This window comes from Rattus norvegicus, chromosome 7 (genome assembly GCF_036323735.1).
Source record: "Rattus norvegicus strain BN/NHsdMcwi chromosome 7, GRCr8, whole genome shotgun sequence".
NCBI classification, from domain to species: Eukaryota; Metazoa; Chordata; class Mammalia; order Rodentia; family Muridae; genus Rattus; species Rattus norvegicus.
The window spans coordinates 10,023,322-10,040,886 of NC_086025.1; the positions used below are offsets into that span (position 1 = coordinate 10,023,322).

At 56.4% G+C, this 17,565-nt stretch overlaps 2 protein-coding genes and 1 long non-coding RNA gene across 7 annotated transcripts; 1 reads left to right on the forward strand and 2 right to left on the reverse strand.

The window, feature by feature from the left end:
• Positions 1 to 1,279: 1,279 nt before the first annotated feature.
• Positions 1,280 to 8,186, reverse strand: Reep6 (receptor accessory protein 6). Of its 2 annotated transcripts, NM_001013218.1 has the most exons (6): positions 7,809 to 7,950; positions 4,524 to 4,617; positions 4,294 to 4,432; positions 3,884 to 4,052; positions 3,236 to 3,316; positions 1,280 to 2,780 (listed from the first exon to the last, which is right to left on the reverse strand). In NM_001013218.1, exons 1-6 carry the CDS (start codon positions 7,921 to 7,923, stop codon positions 2,743 to 2,745), a joined length of 636 nt encoding a protein of 211 aa, NP_001013236.1. In that variant the 5' UTR covers positions 7,924 to 7,950; the 3' UTR covers positions 1,280 to 2,742. The 2 variants fall into 2 exon arrangements, with proteins under 2 accessions (NP_001013236.1, XP_006241029.2); XM_006240967.5 differs by lacking the exon at positions 3,236 to 3,316 and having other exon boundaries at positions 7,809 to 8,186.
• Positions 8,187 to 8,718: 532 nt separating this feature from the next.
• Positions 8,719 to 16,942, forward strand: Pcsk4 (proprotein convertase subtilisin/kexin type 4). Its single transcript, NM_133559.1, is given in 15 exon segments — positions 8,719 to 8,898; positions 9,116 to 9,220; positions 12,231 to 12,323; positions 12,406 to 12,534; positions 12,626 to 12,702; positions 12,800 to 12,888; positions 13,066 to 13,238; positions 13,327 to 13,539; positions 14,252 to 14,352; positions 14,429 to 14,532; positions 14,605 to 14,722; positions 15,021 to 15,206; positions 15,340 to 15,464; positions 16,063 to 16,189; positions 16,318 to 16,942. Coding segments are annotated over 15 exon segments (1,965 nt in total). The 3' UTR covers positions 16,463 to 16,942.
• LOC108351405 (uncharacterized) lies at positions 10,967 to 17,490 on the reverse strand. 4 transcript variants are annotated; one of them, XR_010053557.1, is made up of 5 exons: positions 17,293 to 17,427; positions 14,441 to 15,975; positions 13,839 to 14,341; positions 12,687 to 12,738; positions 10,967 to 12,526 (listed from the first exon to the last, which is right to left on the reverse strand). It is a non-coding gene; the product is annotated as an uncharacterized LOC108351405 (long non-coding RNA). The 4 variants fall into 4 exon arrangements; XR_010053560.1 differs by having other exon boundaries at positions 14,186 to 14,341; positions 17,293 to 17,418; XR_010053558.1 differs by lacking the exon at positions 13,839 to 14,341 and having other exon boundaries at positions 17,293 to 17,490.
• Between the last annotated feature and the right edge of the window lie 75 nt (positions 17,491 to 17,565).

Here is a 17,565-nt window from a genome sequence, read left to right on the forward strand (position 1 = left end):
GATGGTTTGAGCCACCATGTGGTTGCTGGGAATTGAACTCAGGACCTCTGGAAGAGCAGTCGGGTGCTCTTAACCACTGAGCCATCTCTCCAGCCCCTTCTACTGAACATTCTAATTGAAGGGCCAGGGGTGGAAAGTTCAGTGAAAGTGGGGGGCTCGGGGAGTGGTTGGGGGTGGAGCCCCAGTCCAGTATTCAGGAATTGCTAGATTCCGTTGCAGATCTACAAAAATTAAAATCTAAACAGACATTATAGTCCGCAGCCCCTGCTGTCTGCAAGCATTCACCCAGGCTCTGGCTCTGTCCCACACTGATCAGATGCGCACAGCCCAGCCCTCACCTGCCCAGGCAGAGGTGTCAGGTGTGTCGAGAATTACTTCACAGTCCTGGCTCCCTCTCCAAGCTAACCCTAGCCCTCTTTCCACCTCTGCTTCAGGGAGAAAGGTGAGGGAATGAACCTGGCCACCAACCTATCACAGGGGTGATGGGTCTGTGTGTAGCTGCGTTCTCCTGAAGACATTTCTCCCTGAGGCAAAATGGAATAGAGAGAAGAGAGGGAGGCTCAGGAAAACCGACAGGGCGCCAGGAGAGATGCTCCCAGCACGTATGTTGTTGCTCATACCTGCAGCTCCACGTCCACGGGCTCTGGCCCCTCTGCCCTTCCTGGCACCTTGTGCCAAGGCCAGAGCACAGATGTAAAAAGATTAAAACTCTTAGGGGCTGGGGATTTAGCTCAGTGGTAGAGCGCTTGCCTAGGAAGCACAAAGCCCTGGGTTCGGTCCCCAGCTCCGAAAAAAAGAAAAAAAAAAAAAAAAAACAACTCTTAGAAAATCCCAAGAAACCTCTCCGGTCTCTGAACAATAACGGGGAGAGGCCTGGTCACCCATGCTGGGGTGACCTGTTCACGGAGACTTCCTGCCTGAGTCACTCCTGCTCCTGTGGGTGACCCCAGTAAGCTCTACCTCACAGGCAGACCTGCCACACCACTTGTCTTTGGCCTGTGGTGCCCTTTCTACCTGGAGTAAACACTAATACTCTATTTTTTCCCCAGGCAGAGGGATGCCATGCTGTGAAGTCAGAACTTGGCAGCTGAGATGGGAGAGCATATGTTCTGGGCCAGCCTGGGCTAGCTACGAAATTTCTGTCTCAGGAAGGGAAGACATAGGTTTCCTGCCTGGGTGTGCTTGTGTCTTGGCCCCTTTAGCAGGACCCAGGGTAGGTGACCTGCTTTCCTCTGCCTCAGTTTCCTTGGGGCCTGACCAGATAGTTGGACACACTCGGTGAGCCTGAGCGGGTGATTTTATTGCGTGCCGCGGAGGATAGATGTTACATGGGGGACCCCGGATGGTGTTTCACATGCACCTTGATGGATGTTTTGTTGAGGGTGTTTCACATGGGGCTTCGTGGTTGGTGTCTCACCCGGGAGTCCACGGGCAGGTTTGACGTGTGATGGCCTGGCTGGTGGGTGTTTCATGTGGCATTGTGGCAGATGTTTAAACTATTTGCACGACGGGCAGTTATTCAACGTGGCTCTTGTATGGTGCTCCGGAGGTCTAGTGCTTCTTGTGGCTCCCCTGGGTAGGTGTCTCTTGCGGTCTCATGGCCCACGGGTGTCCAGGCGTGGCGTTAGTATGCCAGGTGTGGCAGGAGCCAGCAGTGTCTAGGGCAGCGCAGCTGGTGACCGTAGTCTGGCCATTTGCAGGTGATCTCCGTGGTGGACTCGGACAAATAATCCAGAGAGGTGTCAGAGTGACAGGGGACCAACAGCTCGGGCACAGAGGTGCTGCCAGCCGCCTGTGTCTTCTGGTTACGCTTGCCGATCTTGGGACCTGCATTCCCTGACTCAACCGGAGCCTTGCCGGCCCCCTGGTTGAGGTCAGGGGATGTGCAGGGAGACGGGACCCTAGGTGAGCCCTGGACAGACACACTGACACGCTGTGTGGGAGTGGGTACAGATGTGGCTGCTGGCGCTGGCACTGGCGCTGCTGGGGCTGCTGGGGCTGCTGGGGCTGCTGGGGCTGCTGGGGCTGGGGCTGGCGCTGCCGCCACCGCGGCTGCCGCTCGGCCTGGGCCTGCCGTGGAGACCTGGGGGGTCTGCTGGTTTGTTCCTGTGTGGCGGCCTGTTGTCCGGCTGGGTCCCAAGGACCGGCCTGCTGACTGTGGGGCAGCAACAGAGCGCATGGGCAGCTGAATGGACCCCAGTGTTCCACTGGGCAGCCGGGCGCGCTGTGCGGCCCTGGGAGTCAAACTGCCCCGGCTTCGATGGGTCCGGGTCTTGCTGGGAAACTGGGAGCCGATGACGAAAGAACCAGTGGCCAGCTGACCCCGGGACGCAGACGCAGAGCCTGGGCTGACTGGGGACGGGGACTGCCCATTTGTGGCCCGTGAAGGGCTTCCTAATGGTTTACTTGGACTTGAGGGTCGGCGTGGTTGTGGTTGTGGTTGTGGTTGTGGTTGTGGTTGTGGTTGTGGTTGTGGTTGTGGTTGTGGTTGCGGTTGTGGTTGTTGCGGTTGTGGTTGTTGCGGTTGTGGTTGTTGTGGTTGTTGAGGTTGAGGTTGAGGTTGAGGTTGAGGTTGTGGTTGAGGTTGCGGCTGTGGCTGTGGTTGCGGCTGTAGCTGTGGCTGCGGTTGTGGCTGTGTCTCCTCTATCTGGGAGTCTGAGGAACTGTCAGAGATCTGGCCATCATCGGCTATGTGTTCCTTGTCAGTGGTTGGGGGCTCTACACACAGACTGCCAGCAGACCTCACTTGTGCTTCAGGAGTGTGGTCTGACTTGACTTGGCTGTGGAGAGAAAAGATCGCCGGTGTAGGTATGTGAGGGCAGCTGAGGTTGGCTGGGGGCCCTCCCACCAAGTCTCTGAGGGAGAGCTGGTAAGAATGTGGTGTCAGGGGGCTGGGGATTTAGCTCAGTGGTAGAGCACTTGCCTAGCAAGTGCAAGGCCCTGGGTTCGGTCCCCAGCTCCGAAAAAAAGAAAAAAAAAAAGAAAAAAAAAAGAATGTGGTGTCAGCTCTGCTCTGCAGGCAAGCTTGCCCCCACTTTGAGGACATCTGAACATAGGCCTGCAACTCTGCTCCTCATGGGACACGCTTGTCCAGAGGCCCCCGTACACGCACATATGCAGACACACACCCAGGTTGGCATTCGCCGTGCTCGTACGTACACACACATGCAGACAATCACACCACATGCACACTGAGTGAATGTGCCCTATACAATCCCTTCAGAGGATTACATACGGTCCGGTTCCAGAGCGGCTGGGGACTCCGATGCTGATGCTGGGGTTACGAGAGTCCGACCCCGAGCCAAGGCCTGTAGCACTGGTTCCCGACAGCCAAGGAGAGAGAGGCGGACAGTAAGAGGATAGTGGAGCCATGCAGGGGTTGGTCGAGACGCAAGACAAGGAATGTAGCCAGAGTCAGGAGGCTCGCAACAGGTAAAGGGACAGATAGGCAAATTCAATCATGGGGACAGACAGACAGAGGGTCAATCGAGACCCAGGAGCAAGCTAAGGCGGCCTGATAGTGCCATCCCGGCACCCAGGAGGTAGCGGCAGGAAGGTCAGGAACAAAAGACCACCCTTGTGAGGAGGGGGGTAGCCTGAGCTATTTGAAGTCCTTTGTCTCAAAATAACCTAATTAGCCATGTGTGGGGCCCTTAATCCTAGCTCTCCAGAGAGAGGCTTAGAGAGGTGGATCTTTATGAGTTTAAGGCCAGCCTGGTCTATAAAGCGAGTTCCTAGCCAGCCAGGGTTACATAGTGAGACCTTGTCTCAAAAGAACAAAGCAGAACAAAATGTAAAAAAAAAAAAAAAAAGGTAGGGGGGGGAAACAAAACAAATACAGTATCCAAACCAAGCCCCGTGGGCATCTGCCCCATGTACTTACCGTCCCTGGTTATCCCAGCTGCTATGTCCAATGCTCTTCCGCTTAGCTGGCTCGCGGCGCTGTCTAGAGCCACGTGGTGCTTTAGAAACAGAGGTCTTATGACGCGATGATACAGTAGCAATGCCCCGTTCCAGGGCCCGGGTGTCATGCAAAATAATAGGAAGGCGCACTGCATAGGGACATGGAGCTGTCACCACAGGGTCCGGCCCCACGCATGGGGACAGCATGCTGTCACCACAGGGCCCGGCCCCATGCATGAGGACAGCATGCTGTCACCCACAGGGCCCTGCCCTACACAAAGGGACACACCACAGGGTCAAACAGGGCACCTATGCCCCCCCTTCCCCCAGGACTAGCCCACCTCTCCCCCTTGCCTGCCCCCTGCCCCCAGGGCTGGCCCGACTACCCACCTTGCCCGCGTAGTAGAAAGGGAACCAGAACAGGAGTAGATCGCTGAAGAACTCGACTAGACCGAACAGGGCGTACACCACCCAGTAGGTTAGCCACACAGTGTCGTCTTCCTTGTTTGGGCTCTCGATAGCTTTGACTCTGTCCAGGTAGGAATGCACGTGTCTGCCCTCAAGGTGCCATCTGGGAACACCAGAAGCCCCCCACCCTGTGGACTGCCTGCTGCACTCACGAAGCATATGCGGGGTATACAAATCCGATGACATTGCAAAGTAGAGACGCCCCGTAGCCGAACAGAAGATACAGGCCTAGAAGGGTGAGGGCTCCTGCAAAGACAAGAGCGTTGGGCAAGGCCTGGCACACAGCACCTATCTGACAGCTCCCTGTGCCTCTTCCTGGTGATGCCCTGGGCAGTGAATCCCTATCACTGAACCCTGGCTTCACACCCAGGTCTCAGTTTTGGATCACAAATTCAGCCTTTTTCCTCCTCTTCTTCCTCCTCCTCCTCAAGACAGGGTTTCACAATGAATGCAGTTCTGGTTGGCTTCAAAGTCATGGAGATCTGCCTGCCTCTGCCTCCCGAGTGCTGAGATTGGAGGCGTGTTCTGCCACATTGACTGTCTTGGGCATTTTGTTTTGTTTGGAGTTTTTTTTGAAACTGTCTTACTGTGCAGCCCAAGCTGGCCTTGGACTCTGCCCCCCACTCCCACCTCTGTGTCAGTCTTTGGAGCCCTGGATGACAGAGCACACAGATTACACAGTGAGCTCAATGACAGCCTGGGCTCCAGAGTCCACGTTTCAAACCCCACTACCCAAAAAGGGTAGGGAGAGATGACTCAGTTGGCCAAATGCTTTCTATGAAGGCCCAAGGACATAGGTTTGGAACTCATGACATGCTAACAAAGTGGAACCAACAAGAACAGGCTTGCTGCAGTGTGTCTGAAACCCAGCACTTGGGACAGGGTGACAGAGACAAACAGATCCTTGGACCTCACTGGAACAGTCATTCTACTGAAGCGATGAGCTACAGAATCGGAGAGCAAGTGGAGAGAAGCCAGCGATGGCTCGGCAGGCAGGGGCACTTGCCAAAAAAGTGGGCCATGTAATCTGATTTCTGGAGCCACGTGATGGAAGACCTGTGTCACTGTGTCTCTGTCTCTCTCCCTACAGCATGTGCTGGAACTCCCCGCCTTCCAAACAAACAAGGTGAAATATCCCCTGCTCTCAGGTTTCACTTCCTCTCCATGTGCAGGTGTGTCTGGGGTTCACCTTGGCACCCTGGGGCGCTTGTGGTTGGTTGTGGTTCAGTAACTTCCTTACCACACTCCACAGAGCAGCCTTTTGGCCACTAAGAGATTCTAGGCGATGAAAAGATGGGAACCACCATTGTGAACTTGCCAGAAGGTGCTGAGGGAGAGCCGGGGGCTTTGGGAAAGTGTTTGGGGGAATCTGGGGCATCATTGTGCTCCACTGAAAGTCAGAGGTTGGGCAAAGGGGGGGGGGCTGTAGGAAGGCTTATCCACTTGAGGGGACCTTTGCCCTCGGGGCAGCTGGGACATCTCCTTCCTCCCCCAGAGACTGTTATCTGCAGGGACACAGGCTTCTGAGTCTAAGGTCAGAGTCCCTGCCCCTCCTTCCATCTGCTCTGGGTCTTATCTCCTGGGACCTGAGGACAAAGAAGGAGGGGGCAGCAGCTGGCCCCAATGACCTTTGTACCACTGCCCCGAATCTAAGTAGCCAGTCTCATTTAGTGTCTGAGGGCACAGTGTGGCCATTTGGGGCAGTTGAGATAAGGGTCCTGAAGCAGATGGGGGATGCCACCCTGTCTCTGGCATTTGTGGGGGTGGAGAGGGCTCTCCCAGTGTACTCAATCTCTTTAACTGCAGCCTCAGCAGGAGGAAGATAACCTTGGACAAAGGCCTTCGGGCAGGGAGCATAGGCATAGAGATGGACGGACTGGACAGGTGAGGGGTTTCCCAACACAGCCCCTGCCTGGTGGGTCTCAGTTCCCCTCCTGGCCGCCCCCTGCCAGGGTACTATGATGCAATTTGCCTAGTGATGTGGAAAGCCAGGACACCTGGGCTTGCCTGCACAGTGGGGCAGTGAGCTGTCTTGCAGTGCTGAGTCACAGGTGGAATCTGGACACAGATTTGAGAACCCCCACAAACACGGGAGTACGGGAGTACGGGAGCCCGTCCTCCAGCTAGGGAGGAAGTCACAGTACATGTAATCTTAGGGATCTGTAGCAAAAGGCTTCATGTCCTTCACACAGAGCCACCACAGTCTGGAGACTCAGGAAGGGAGAGGGACTTCAGAACAAGCCTGTGGGCTTCTGAAGACCCCAAAAGAAGCACACTACAATCATTTCAGAAAGATGACGTACCAAGGACCTTATCACACTTCAGAAGGGTCTGGAACAAGAATGGACCTAAACACAGTTGGGTGTTTGGATGGATGGTCCCTCCAGACAGACTCCCCACTTCCCAAACCCCATCCAACACCTAAGCTCAACAAATATTGACTCAAAGCTCTTGTGCTGGGGCACAGAGGAAGAGAAGCATAGAGTCTGGGTGCTGGGTCAGTTCCCTCCCAGCCTGGGCCTTAGATGGCCCAGAGATACATGGGGACATTTCTCCATGAGAATATGTGAGAAAGAGTTGGTTGGGAATACACAATGGATTGACTTGACGGGATGGGGGTGTTGTCCCTTGTTTTCCTACCTACATAAGGGCCAGTTGGGCCACTGGAAAAACCAGACTTGCAAAGAAACCATGGGGCCTGGTATACAACCAGAGCTCAGAGGAGGCAGGTCACAAGGAGAGGGCTGCAGGACCCTAGGGTGCCCTTTTCCAAAGACCTTGGAGGAGAGGCAAGGCAGGCAAATGAAAATCCCCCTTTTCGGGATTCTAGGATGATATCCCAGAGGTAGGCCAGAGTACCAAGATAATATCAGGATCCATGGGGAAACCAGAATGTGCTCCCCTTCCATGGATAAGGATTCAGGACATCTTGGTTGACTGTTGGGGACCCAGCTAACGCACTCCTTCCCAGGCAGGACCCTACCTCGGTGCCTAATACCTCAGGAGGCCTTTTGCCAGGTCCATCAGAGACCTGAGATATGCACTCCTTCTAGGTCTGAGTCTTTATGGCCTTGTAGAGGCCCTCAGGGACCTAGAATGTGCAAACTTTCCAGGTCAGAGTCCACAGAACCTCACCGTGCCTAAACAGGGACCTGGGATGAGAGTCCACTTGAGAGATGGGATGCCACGACTAGGCCAGAGCTCTCAGGGCCACTCATAACTCGTGGGAAACCTAAGTTGTAAACCCCACCAAACTTCAAGGTGCCTAATCAGTACTTGGGTCGTGCAACTTATCCAGTGATGGGACCCAGGAGCCAGGTCTGGGTTCCCGGGGCCTCCTGGAACTCGTCTAGGACCCATGACATGCGCCCTTTACAGTGATGGGACCCCAGGTGCCCGTGGGGGACCATGCGCCATGCACCCCTCTCCAGGCTCACCCGCGGCGAGATACCGCTTCTCTACACCGGTCCTGGCTTCGAGCGCCCCCAGCGCGTCGGTGGCCACGTTCTTCTGTTCCAGAAAACGTTCGAAGCGCTGGCGCAGACCGTCCATGGCAGCGGCGGGCGCGGGGCAGGCCACTAAAGCAAGCCCGCAGCCTCGCGCACCGGTCCCGCCGAGAGCGCACCACTTTCGCCACCCGCACACCGCCCTGCCCCGCCCCCAGCCCGCTGTTTTCCGCCCCCGACCCTGACTCCGCCCCCGCCTCCCGGCTCTGGCCAATGGGAGGGCAGGGCGGACAAAGGAGGTGGGGCTTGCCCCGTCTCCCCGGCCGCATGGCCCTCTGGCCAGGGTAGAGGCCGGGGCGGCAGCGAGGAGTCCTGAGGGGGCGGGGCACCAGGCTGCTGGCATGGTGATTGGTCAAGAGGGTGTGGCACGATACTGATTGGACAAGCAGTAGATTATTGACGGACAGCGAGTGGAGTGGGTGGAGCTAGCTGTAGGGCAGGTGGGAGGGGCCTGGCTAAGGTCAGCGCTGATTGGACAGACCAGAAAAGGCGGGGTTGATCACAAAGGAGGCGGGACTACACTGGAAAAAACGAAGCTGATCTCGAGGGAGGGGCGTGGAGAAAAGTGGGCGGGACCAAAAAGGTTGAAGGCACCTGTTACCTTAAACCTGCTTCTAAGGGGCAGATGGAGGCGTTGCCCTTGTGTAAGTGGGGAAAGTGAGGTTCCCGAAGGCTTAGGTCCGTATGGATGTGATTTTCCGTGTGGGCTATTCCCACCCCTCACGGGTTGGGGAGGAAGGAAGCGCAAGGCCCCTTGGGAGTTGAAAGCTTCAGGTTGCTATGGTGTCCAGGTTGGGGAGGCTTCCTGAAGCCCCGCCCCCGCCCCGCCCCGCCCCCCGCTATGCGGCCCTCCCAGACAGCGCTGTGGCTGGGTCTGGTTTTGTCTTTGGCCCTCCTGGCTGTGGGGTGGGCCTCAGCCCGACCACCCATCTATGTCAGCAGCTGGGCAGTGCGGGTGACCAAAGGTTACCAGGAGGCTGAGCGCCTGGCACGTAAATTTGGCTTCGTCAACCTGGGACAGGTGGGTGGGTCATGGGGTGTGGGCCTGGACAACCTCAGACCTGGACCAATGGAAGGGTGTCCCTAAGACCTTCCCAAATATGCGTCTGTGTGCCCCTCCATGTTCAATTTGGGATTCTGTGGCTCTCATCCAAACCCCTGGTTGAGGCATATAAAGTCGTGGAGACCCTATCAAAGGAGCAGGATCCCAGCAATGCCCCTGTCCGTCGCATTCCCAGATCTTTCCTGATGACCAGTATTTCCATCTGAGGCACCGGGGTGTGGCCCAGCAGTCCCTGACTCCGCACTGGGGCCACCGTCTGCGCCTGAAGAAAGAGCCCAAGGTGAGGCTGAGCTCATGGCTGCTGTGTCCTAACCAGTGGCCTTCTGTCATTGTTACAAGTGGCCTGTACGGTTGTGAAGTGGGCCTAGTTGGGGAAGCCATGTGTGATCAAGGTGCATCTGTAACACAACCTAGCATCTGGGGGTACTCTTTGATAACCTCGCTTATCATGGATGGAAAGTCTCATGCGCTGTCCTTTTTCCACTGAAAGCCATGGGATGTAGGAAAGGGAACTGGTCCATTTCAATACTCAGGCAAGCTGGAGTCAGTGAGTGTGCAGGTGACCTGAGGCAGAGCCTGAGTTTTTGGTTCTTCTGTAGGTGTCCAGTCTACATTAGGCCAGTCTGCCAGTGGGAACAGCCCTTAGATGGCAGTCATAAAATGGGGGCTCAGTGGTTAAGAGCAATGACTGCTCTTCCAGAGGTCCAGAGTTCAATTCTCAGAGACCACATGGTGGCTCACAACCATCTGCAATGGGATTCGATGCCCTCTTCTAGTGTGTCTGAAGACAGCTACAGTGTACTCATATACATTAAATAACTAAATAAATAAGTCTTTAAAAAAAAACAGGCATGGAGGTGTGGTAGTATGAGCCATAAAGGATTACAGGAGGGCTGGAGAGATGGCTCAGAGGTTAAGAGCACTGACTGCTCTTCCAGAGGTCCTGAGTTCAAGTCCCAGCAACCACATGGTGGCTCACAACCATCTGTAATGGGATCTGATGCCCTCTTCTGGTGTATCTGAACACAGCTACAGTGTACTTGTATATGATAAATAAATAAATCTTTAAAAAAAAAATTACAGGATACACTCGAGGGGGGGCTTACCCGCACCAGGACCTGTCTTAATTATTGCTATGACAAAACACCATGACCAAAGCAATTTATAGAAGGAAGACTTTATTGGACCTTACTGCTTCAGAGGGTGAGTCCGTGGCCACCATGTCGGGGAGCACAGCAGCAGCTGGTCAGGCCGGCGCTGATAGCTCACACGGGGGCAGGGAGAGCTAGTTGAAAATGGCATGGCTACTGAAACCTCCAAGCGCACCACCTCCTGATCCTTCTTAAACAGGTCCACCTACTGGGAACCAAACAAAGTATAAAGGCCCATGGGAGCCATTCTCATTCAATCCTCCACAGGGATTCAGTGTCTTTAGAGGCCAAAGCCTCTAAGGAAGAGATTGAAGACAAATTGAAGGAGGGGTAAGGGGGAGAGGAGGAAAGGAGAGAGGACAAGAGGAGGAGAGGAATCGTGAATGGACAGAGATCAAGCCAGATCACCCAGGAGAACATGGCTCCTGAGAGAGATTAAGATGGGGTCTAAGGGGAAGGAGACAGGCGATGGTTTGCGCTCATCAACAGCACATGCAAAGGTCCGGGGTAGAAGACAGGACTTTTTCCTGGCCACTGGCTGTAGCTTTGAGAGGAGCAGGCTGACTGCTGTAGGCCAGCTGGGCAGTAAGTGTGAGGCTGGAGGAAGGTGGAGGGGATTGGGGCTAAGGCTCAGAGGGTAGCATGCACAGTGAGATGGAATCCTGCATTCCATCCCAGAACCACCCAGACATGGCAGCACACTCTAGTCATCCACTCGCTGGAGGAGTGGAGGCAGGAGGATGAGGAATTCAATGTTATCCTCAGTTGCATAGAATTTGGGGCTAGCCTGGGCTACATGAGACCCCCATCTCTGAAAACAGAAATGAATCGACAGTGAGATGGCTCACAGGGTGAAGGTGCCAGCCGCCCAACCTAGCTGAGCTCAATCCGCAGATCCAGGTAGAAGGAGAAAACTGACTCCCACGGTTACTTTTTTGTTTATTTTTCTTTTTTTGGTTCTTTTTTTTGGAGCTGGGGACCGAACCCAGGGCCTTGCGCTTCCTAGGTAAGCGCTCTACCACTGAGCTAAATCCCCAGTCCCTTTTTGTTTATTTTTCTTTTTTTTTTTTTTTTTTTTGGTTCTTTTTTTTCGGAGCTGGGGACCGAACCCAGGACCTTGCGCTTCCTAGGTAAGCGCTCTACCACTGAGCTAAATCCCCAGCCCCTGTTTATTTTTCAAGTCAGCGTTTTTTCTGTGTAGCCCTGGCTTTCCCAGGAACACAGAGCAGCCCACCTCTGCTGGGATTAAAGATGTGCACCGCCACCTCCCGGCACCGCAACCTCCTTGCACCTCTGTTACTTTTTAAAGAATTTAGGATTGTCCTCTTTGTGTTTGTTTTTATTAACATGGATTAGTACTTGGCTGGCCGGTCTGTACCCATGCGTCTGTACCCATGTGTGCAGGTGCTCGAGGAGCTCAGAAGAGGGCATAAGATCTAGTCAGAGCTTGTTCCAGGTACCCGTGAGCCATGTGGATACTTGGGATTGAACCGAGATCCTCTGCCAGAGCGGCCAGCGCTCTTAAGCCTTGGGGCACCTCTCCAGGCCCACAACTTGACCTTTGACCTCCACATATACACCATGGTGCACGCATGTGAGGGCACACACACAGAAATGAGAGGGAGGGAGAGAGAACGAGCGCTGGGAATACAAATGGAAAACAGGAGTAGAAACGTGGAGGTTGTGGAGGTCGTGTGACAAGGGAGTGTCCTGACGAAGGAAGACTTTCATGCGTGCTGGGGGTTTTGAAGTGCCGCATCACTTTTGACCCCAGCACTCCAGAGTTCAAGGCTAGCTTCATCTCCACAGTGAGCCTCAGGCCAGCAAGAGTTACACAGTGAGACCTTGTCTCATAAGAAAAAAATCACGCTGCAGACCTTGGCAAGAAGGACCTAGGAAAGGGGGGAGGGGAGGAATTGGGCAGACGAGCCACACTTGCCCCTAGCGGTTTGACTCATGAATCATCAGGCCTGATGGTGTCTGAGAACACAGCTTTGAGGATTGTCGGGGACCCAAGCAGCAGCTCCTGCCAACGTGCCTGTCAGTTAGCAAGGACCTCCTCGGAGGTCTACAGCCCTTCTGCCTGAGGTCCCCCACCCCTGGAGGCAGTAGCTGGTTCAGCCCCCATGCCCCCTGCAGGTGCGGTGGTTTGAGCAGCAGACTTTGAGGCGGCGGGTGAAGCGCTCCCTGGTGGTACCCACAGACCCCTGGTTTTCCAAGCAGTGGTACATGGTGAGCACTTGGACTGGATGGGGTGGACAAGGGAGACCATCCCGAGACGCTCTGACCCCAGGTCCCTCCTTACCTCTCATAGAACAAGGAGATAGAACAAGATCTCAACATCCTAAAGGTTTGGAACCAGGGACTGACTGGCCGGGGAGTGGTGGTCTCCATCTTGGATGATGGCATTGAGAAGGACCATCCGGACCTCTGGGCTAATTATGTGAGTTGTCCAGGGATCAGAACAGTTGGCCAGGTCCCCCGGACACAGCTGGCCTCACCTCATTATCTTATTTCCCCTGCTTGCCCTGCAGGACCCCCTGGCCAGCTATGACTTCAATGATTACGACCCAGATCCCCAGCCTCGATACACACCCAACGATGAGAACCGGTGAGCTAGACGCAGAGTATCATGTGTTCCTGGGACCTGCAGAGACACCAAAGTCGCACGGGACAAATGTCCGTTTTCCTCCTTGCTCTGGAACCAGGCATGGAACACGCTGCGCTGGGGAGGTGTCTGCCACAGCAAACAACGGTTTCTGTGGTGCCGGTGTGGCCTTCAATGCCAGAATTGGAGGTACCAGGGGTGAAGGCTGGGGACAGGGTGTCAGGCTAAGCTTGACCAGTGCAGGGACCCCCGTTCCCATCACTGATCGCTGAGCAGAGCCAGGCCTCAGGCTGAGGGTGGCAGGGAGGTGGCCTGGTAGGGCAACCAGAGTTGGTGCTGGCGCAAGGCCCACGCCCACCCGCGCAGGCGTGCGCATGTTGGATGGAGCCATCACTGACATCGTGGAGGCTCAGTCCCTCAGCCTGCAGCCGCAACACATACACATCTATAGCGCCAGTTGGGGCCCCGAGGATGATGGGCGCACAGTGGACGGACCCGGCCTCCTCACGCAGGAGGCCTTCAGGCGTGGTGTAACCAAGGTGCACAGGAACCACATCCTGGGCGGAGGGGGTGGGTCCCCGGGGTTTGGAGGGCTGACTCTGTTCTCTCGGGTCACTCCCCACCCAGGGCCGCCAAGGGCTGGGCACGCTGTTCATCTGGGCCTCGGGAAACGGTGGCCTCCACTACGACAACTGCAATTGTGACGGCTACACCAACAGCATCCACACGCTGTCAGTGGGCAGTACCACGCGGCAGGGCCGAGTGCCCTGGTACAGCGAGGCCTGCGCCTCCACGTTCACCACCACCTTCAGCAGCGGTGTGGTCACCGACCCACAGATCGTGAGCATCCAGCCAAGACCGCGCCACAGGCCCCGCCTACAGGGGCGTCTTCACCTAGGCCCGCCTCTTCAGGCTTCACCCCTAGGCGTCAACCTGGCTCCACCCTTCCAGATACTGGTCCCCAAGCATGTCCTGGGGCCACACAGGCCCTGCCCCTCCTTCCCCCATCCCTGGGCAAGATTTGTGCTAATGCCTAAGCTAGTTTTGCCCCAGTTACATGGAGGCTTCTGGCTCTGATGTTCTCCACCAGGAGGCCATTGCCTGTGTGGTCTCCACTCCCCTACCCCCACTTCACCAACCTTGAAGTCTTGAGTCTTGGCACTTTTTAGATGTAGGGCCATGTATCCTTTTGAACTCAGTGCTCAGTGGTTTTGGAATTTAGTCCTTAGCAGACCCTTAGTCCTCAGGGACTTAGTCCTCAGTACTTGCTAAACTTGGTCGTTAGCATTCTTTATTTGAGCCAGGTGCTCACAGTGTAGACCAGTCTAGGCCAAAAGTCCCAGCTTCTGCCCCAGTGAGTGCTGGAATTAAATTCCTGCGTCACCAGGCCCTCGCAGTACCTTTTGGGCTTAGTCATTCATGTGTTTCCCCAGCTTAGTCTCGTACTTAAGCTGATGTTCAGCACTTTGTACTCAGTCCCCAGTACCTTCCACACAAGTTTCCCATCTGGGCTGCGCACGGAGATCAAGGTCCCTCTGCTGTCTGTCCCCAGGTCACCACGGACCTACACCATCAATGCACCGACAAGCACACGGGCACCTCGGCCTCCGCCCCGCTGGCCGCTGGCATGATCGCCCTGGCGCTGGAGGCCAAGTAGGTGACCGTGGGGCCCCGCCCGCCGCCCCGCCCCCACGGGCGGCTCCCCGCTCACCCGCCCTCGCCCCCCCAGCCCGCTGCTGACCTGGAGGGACCTGCAGCACCTGGTGGTCCGCGCGTCCAGGCCGGCGCAGCTGCAGGCGGAGGACTGGAGGATCAACGGCGTGGGGCGCCAAGGTGCGGCGGGGCCAGGCAGGGGAAGGGGGTGCCGTGTACGCAGGGCCAGTGACGGCTACCCCTCCCGCGCAGTGAGCCACCACTATGGCTATGGGCTGCTGGACGCGGGGCTGCTGGTAGACCTGGCTCGCGTGTGGCTCCCTACTAAGCCTCAGAAGAAATGCACCATTCGGGTGGTGCACACCCCAACGTGAGAGAGGCCCCGCCCCGATGGAGGGAGGGGCCCCGCCCACTGGAGGGAGGTCCGGAGGTCCAGACTCGACGCCCGCGCGGGGGGTTCTGTCCAGGTCTCCACCCTACACTTTGTTGTAGTCCCCTTCCTCCAGTAATTCCCCCACCTTAGTCCAAGGCAGGGAGGATGCCCCGAAACCTCAGTTTACCCATCTGAGGAAAGAGTGCCCTCAGGCCCTTGGACAGTGCCCCCCCAAACCCGCCTCTGGGCTCTACCTGGCCCGCAGCAGACCCACAGGACCGTCCTCACCCACCAGCCCCATCCTGCCTCGGATGCTGGTGCCAAAGAACGTGACTGTGTGCTGCGATGGCTCGCGCCGCCGCCTCATCCGCTCGCTAGAGCATGTTCAGGTCCAGCTGTCGCTCTCCTACAGCCGCCGCGGGGACCTGGAGATCTTCCTCACCAGCCCCATGGGCACGCGCTCCACGCTTGTGGCCATCAGGTGTGAGAAATCCCCAAGGGCCCTGGGAACCAGCGGTGTCCTCCCTAGCCTCCCGCAGGTGGGACCCTACCCGGTGGGACTCAGAAGACTCCTGTGAGAGCCCTTTCTCTCCTGTGCCACCCACTGGCCACAGACCCTTGGATATCAGCGGCCAAGGCTACAACAACTGGATCTTCATGTCTACTCACTACTGGGATGAGGACCCGCAGGGCCTGTGGACCCTGGGGCTGGAGAATAAGGGCTACTATTATAACACAGGTGAGGGAGTTGGCTGCGAGCTTGGGGCTGCTGGCCCTGCCTTGGTTGACCCTCAGCCACAGAGGGTCCTAGGGGTTTTCTTGGAGAGACCATGCCTTTCTAGCACAGAGTAGATGGCCAAGTCTCAGCCATCTGTGAATAGTAGGTGTATAGCTATGGGGGGAGAGGGAGGGAGGGAGGGAAATCTGACTCATGGGGAAAGTGAGGATCTGGATGGTGGTGCAAATTAGGTATAGGGTTACCCAAAGGAGGGGGGCACTGTGAGCACAGTGGCACACAGTAGGTGCAGTCACCTAAGAGAAGTGGGGAGGGGGTCTGGCCACTGGCGCACAGTAGATGTGCAGCAACCATGGGGGGTGGTCTAACCAGTGGCAAACAATAAAGTACCTACCTGGGAGATGTGAGGTGGTGTGGCCACTAACACACAGTAGGTACAGTTGCCCTGAGGAAGTGGGGCCTCCAGCCACTGGCACAAGTAGGTGTGTAGCAGCCAGGCTTGGTTGAATGGGCCCTGGTTAGGAGGTACTGAGGTCAGCTACAGAGCCTGGCAGGTCACCGACAGCGTGTCCCCCTCGGTGTCCACGCGACCCCTGCCCAGGAACTCTGTACTACTGCACGCTGCTGCTGTATGGGACGGCAGAGGACATGACAGCGCGGCCCCAGACCCCCCAGGTGACCAGCTGCGCGCACGCATGTGCAGAGGGACACAGAGGGGCTGTGCCAGGGTGAGTGGCCGCAGCGCATGGTCACTTATTGGGTGAGGAGGCGCAGCGGCCGGGATGGGCGGGCAGGCACTGGCTGCTCCCACCAGCTGCAGCCTCACTCCCTGTGTTTCCATTTTGTCCCTTTGCAGAAAGTCATTGTCCCCTCTCCATCGTGGCAGAACTCTGCCTCATCTCCAGCAAGCAGTGGTGGTGGCTCTACAGCCACACACAGCAGCCAGTGACCAAGGGACAGGACAGCTGTCACCCTCCTACCACACCTGCTCGGCAGCTTGACCAGCGACTACACTGCCTGTTCCCTGCCCCTCATGCTGGGAGTGCTTCAGAGCCCCTCCAAGGCTTGTCACCTCTGGCAGCCATCCTGGCTATCAGTCTTGGGCCATGGTGCTGTCCCTGCTAACCAGGGCCTTTGGAAGGCCCCTCATCTTGAGGAAGGCCCACCTCTCCCCAGGCTGGATACCCCTGGAGAGCCAGAGATGCCCCACTCTCAGGACAGAAGGCCGGTACCCCAAGGCCCTGCTCCCAGGCCGGGATAGGAATATGCCCCAGAAGGCCACGGCAGAGAGCTGCATGGGTCACGTGACAGCCCGCAGCTCAGCCTCAGCTGCTCCCAGTGGAAGAGACGTTTCCTCACTCTTTTTGGAGCAGGTATGGCAGACAAGAGGTCAGACCACAGCCACCAACCACCTGCCCCTTCCCTGTCTCCAAACCATCCCCATGTCTAACCTCATAGTTGGCAAATAAAGTTAAACAGAAGATGTCGAGTTTGTGGTATCCTTGAGGGTAGGGTGGGCTCAGGGTGAGACATGGGGCCCTGGAGGAATAAGGAACCACAAAGGAAGACTGCTCTGAGCCCAGAGACCCTTGGCAGGGGGATCCACCAAGTGCTGAACAGCCATAAACAGAAAGCTAGCTCACCGCCATCCCCCGTGTACACACACACACACACACACACACACACACACACACACACTGCTCTTTTGAGACAGGGTCTCACTGTGTAGACCAAGCTGACCTGGAACTCACAGAGGTCTGCCTGCCTCTGCCTCCCGAGTACTGAGATTAAAGCTCTACCACAAGGAAACAAGACTCTAGGAATACCTTACCCTGCAGCTAGGTTCCATCCAGCATTTATTGAGCGCCCACTGTGTACCTGGCAATGGTTGGACACTGATTACTATTTACTGCTCGGCCAGGGAGACACGAACTCAAAATCACTCCTTGCCTCTTACCACACGTGGTGACAGAAGCACAGTTCCCTTTGATCTTACTGGATTGTGCCTAGGAGCATCTAAGCCTAGGGCTCTTTAAGAAGGGGGAGGGGTTTCCCGAGGAGTGGCGCTGGAGCGGACCGGAAGTGCTAGAACGTAGGGGCGCTC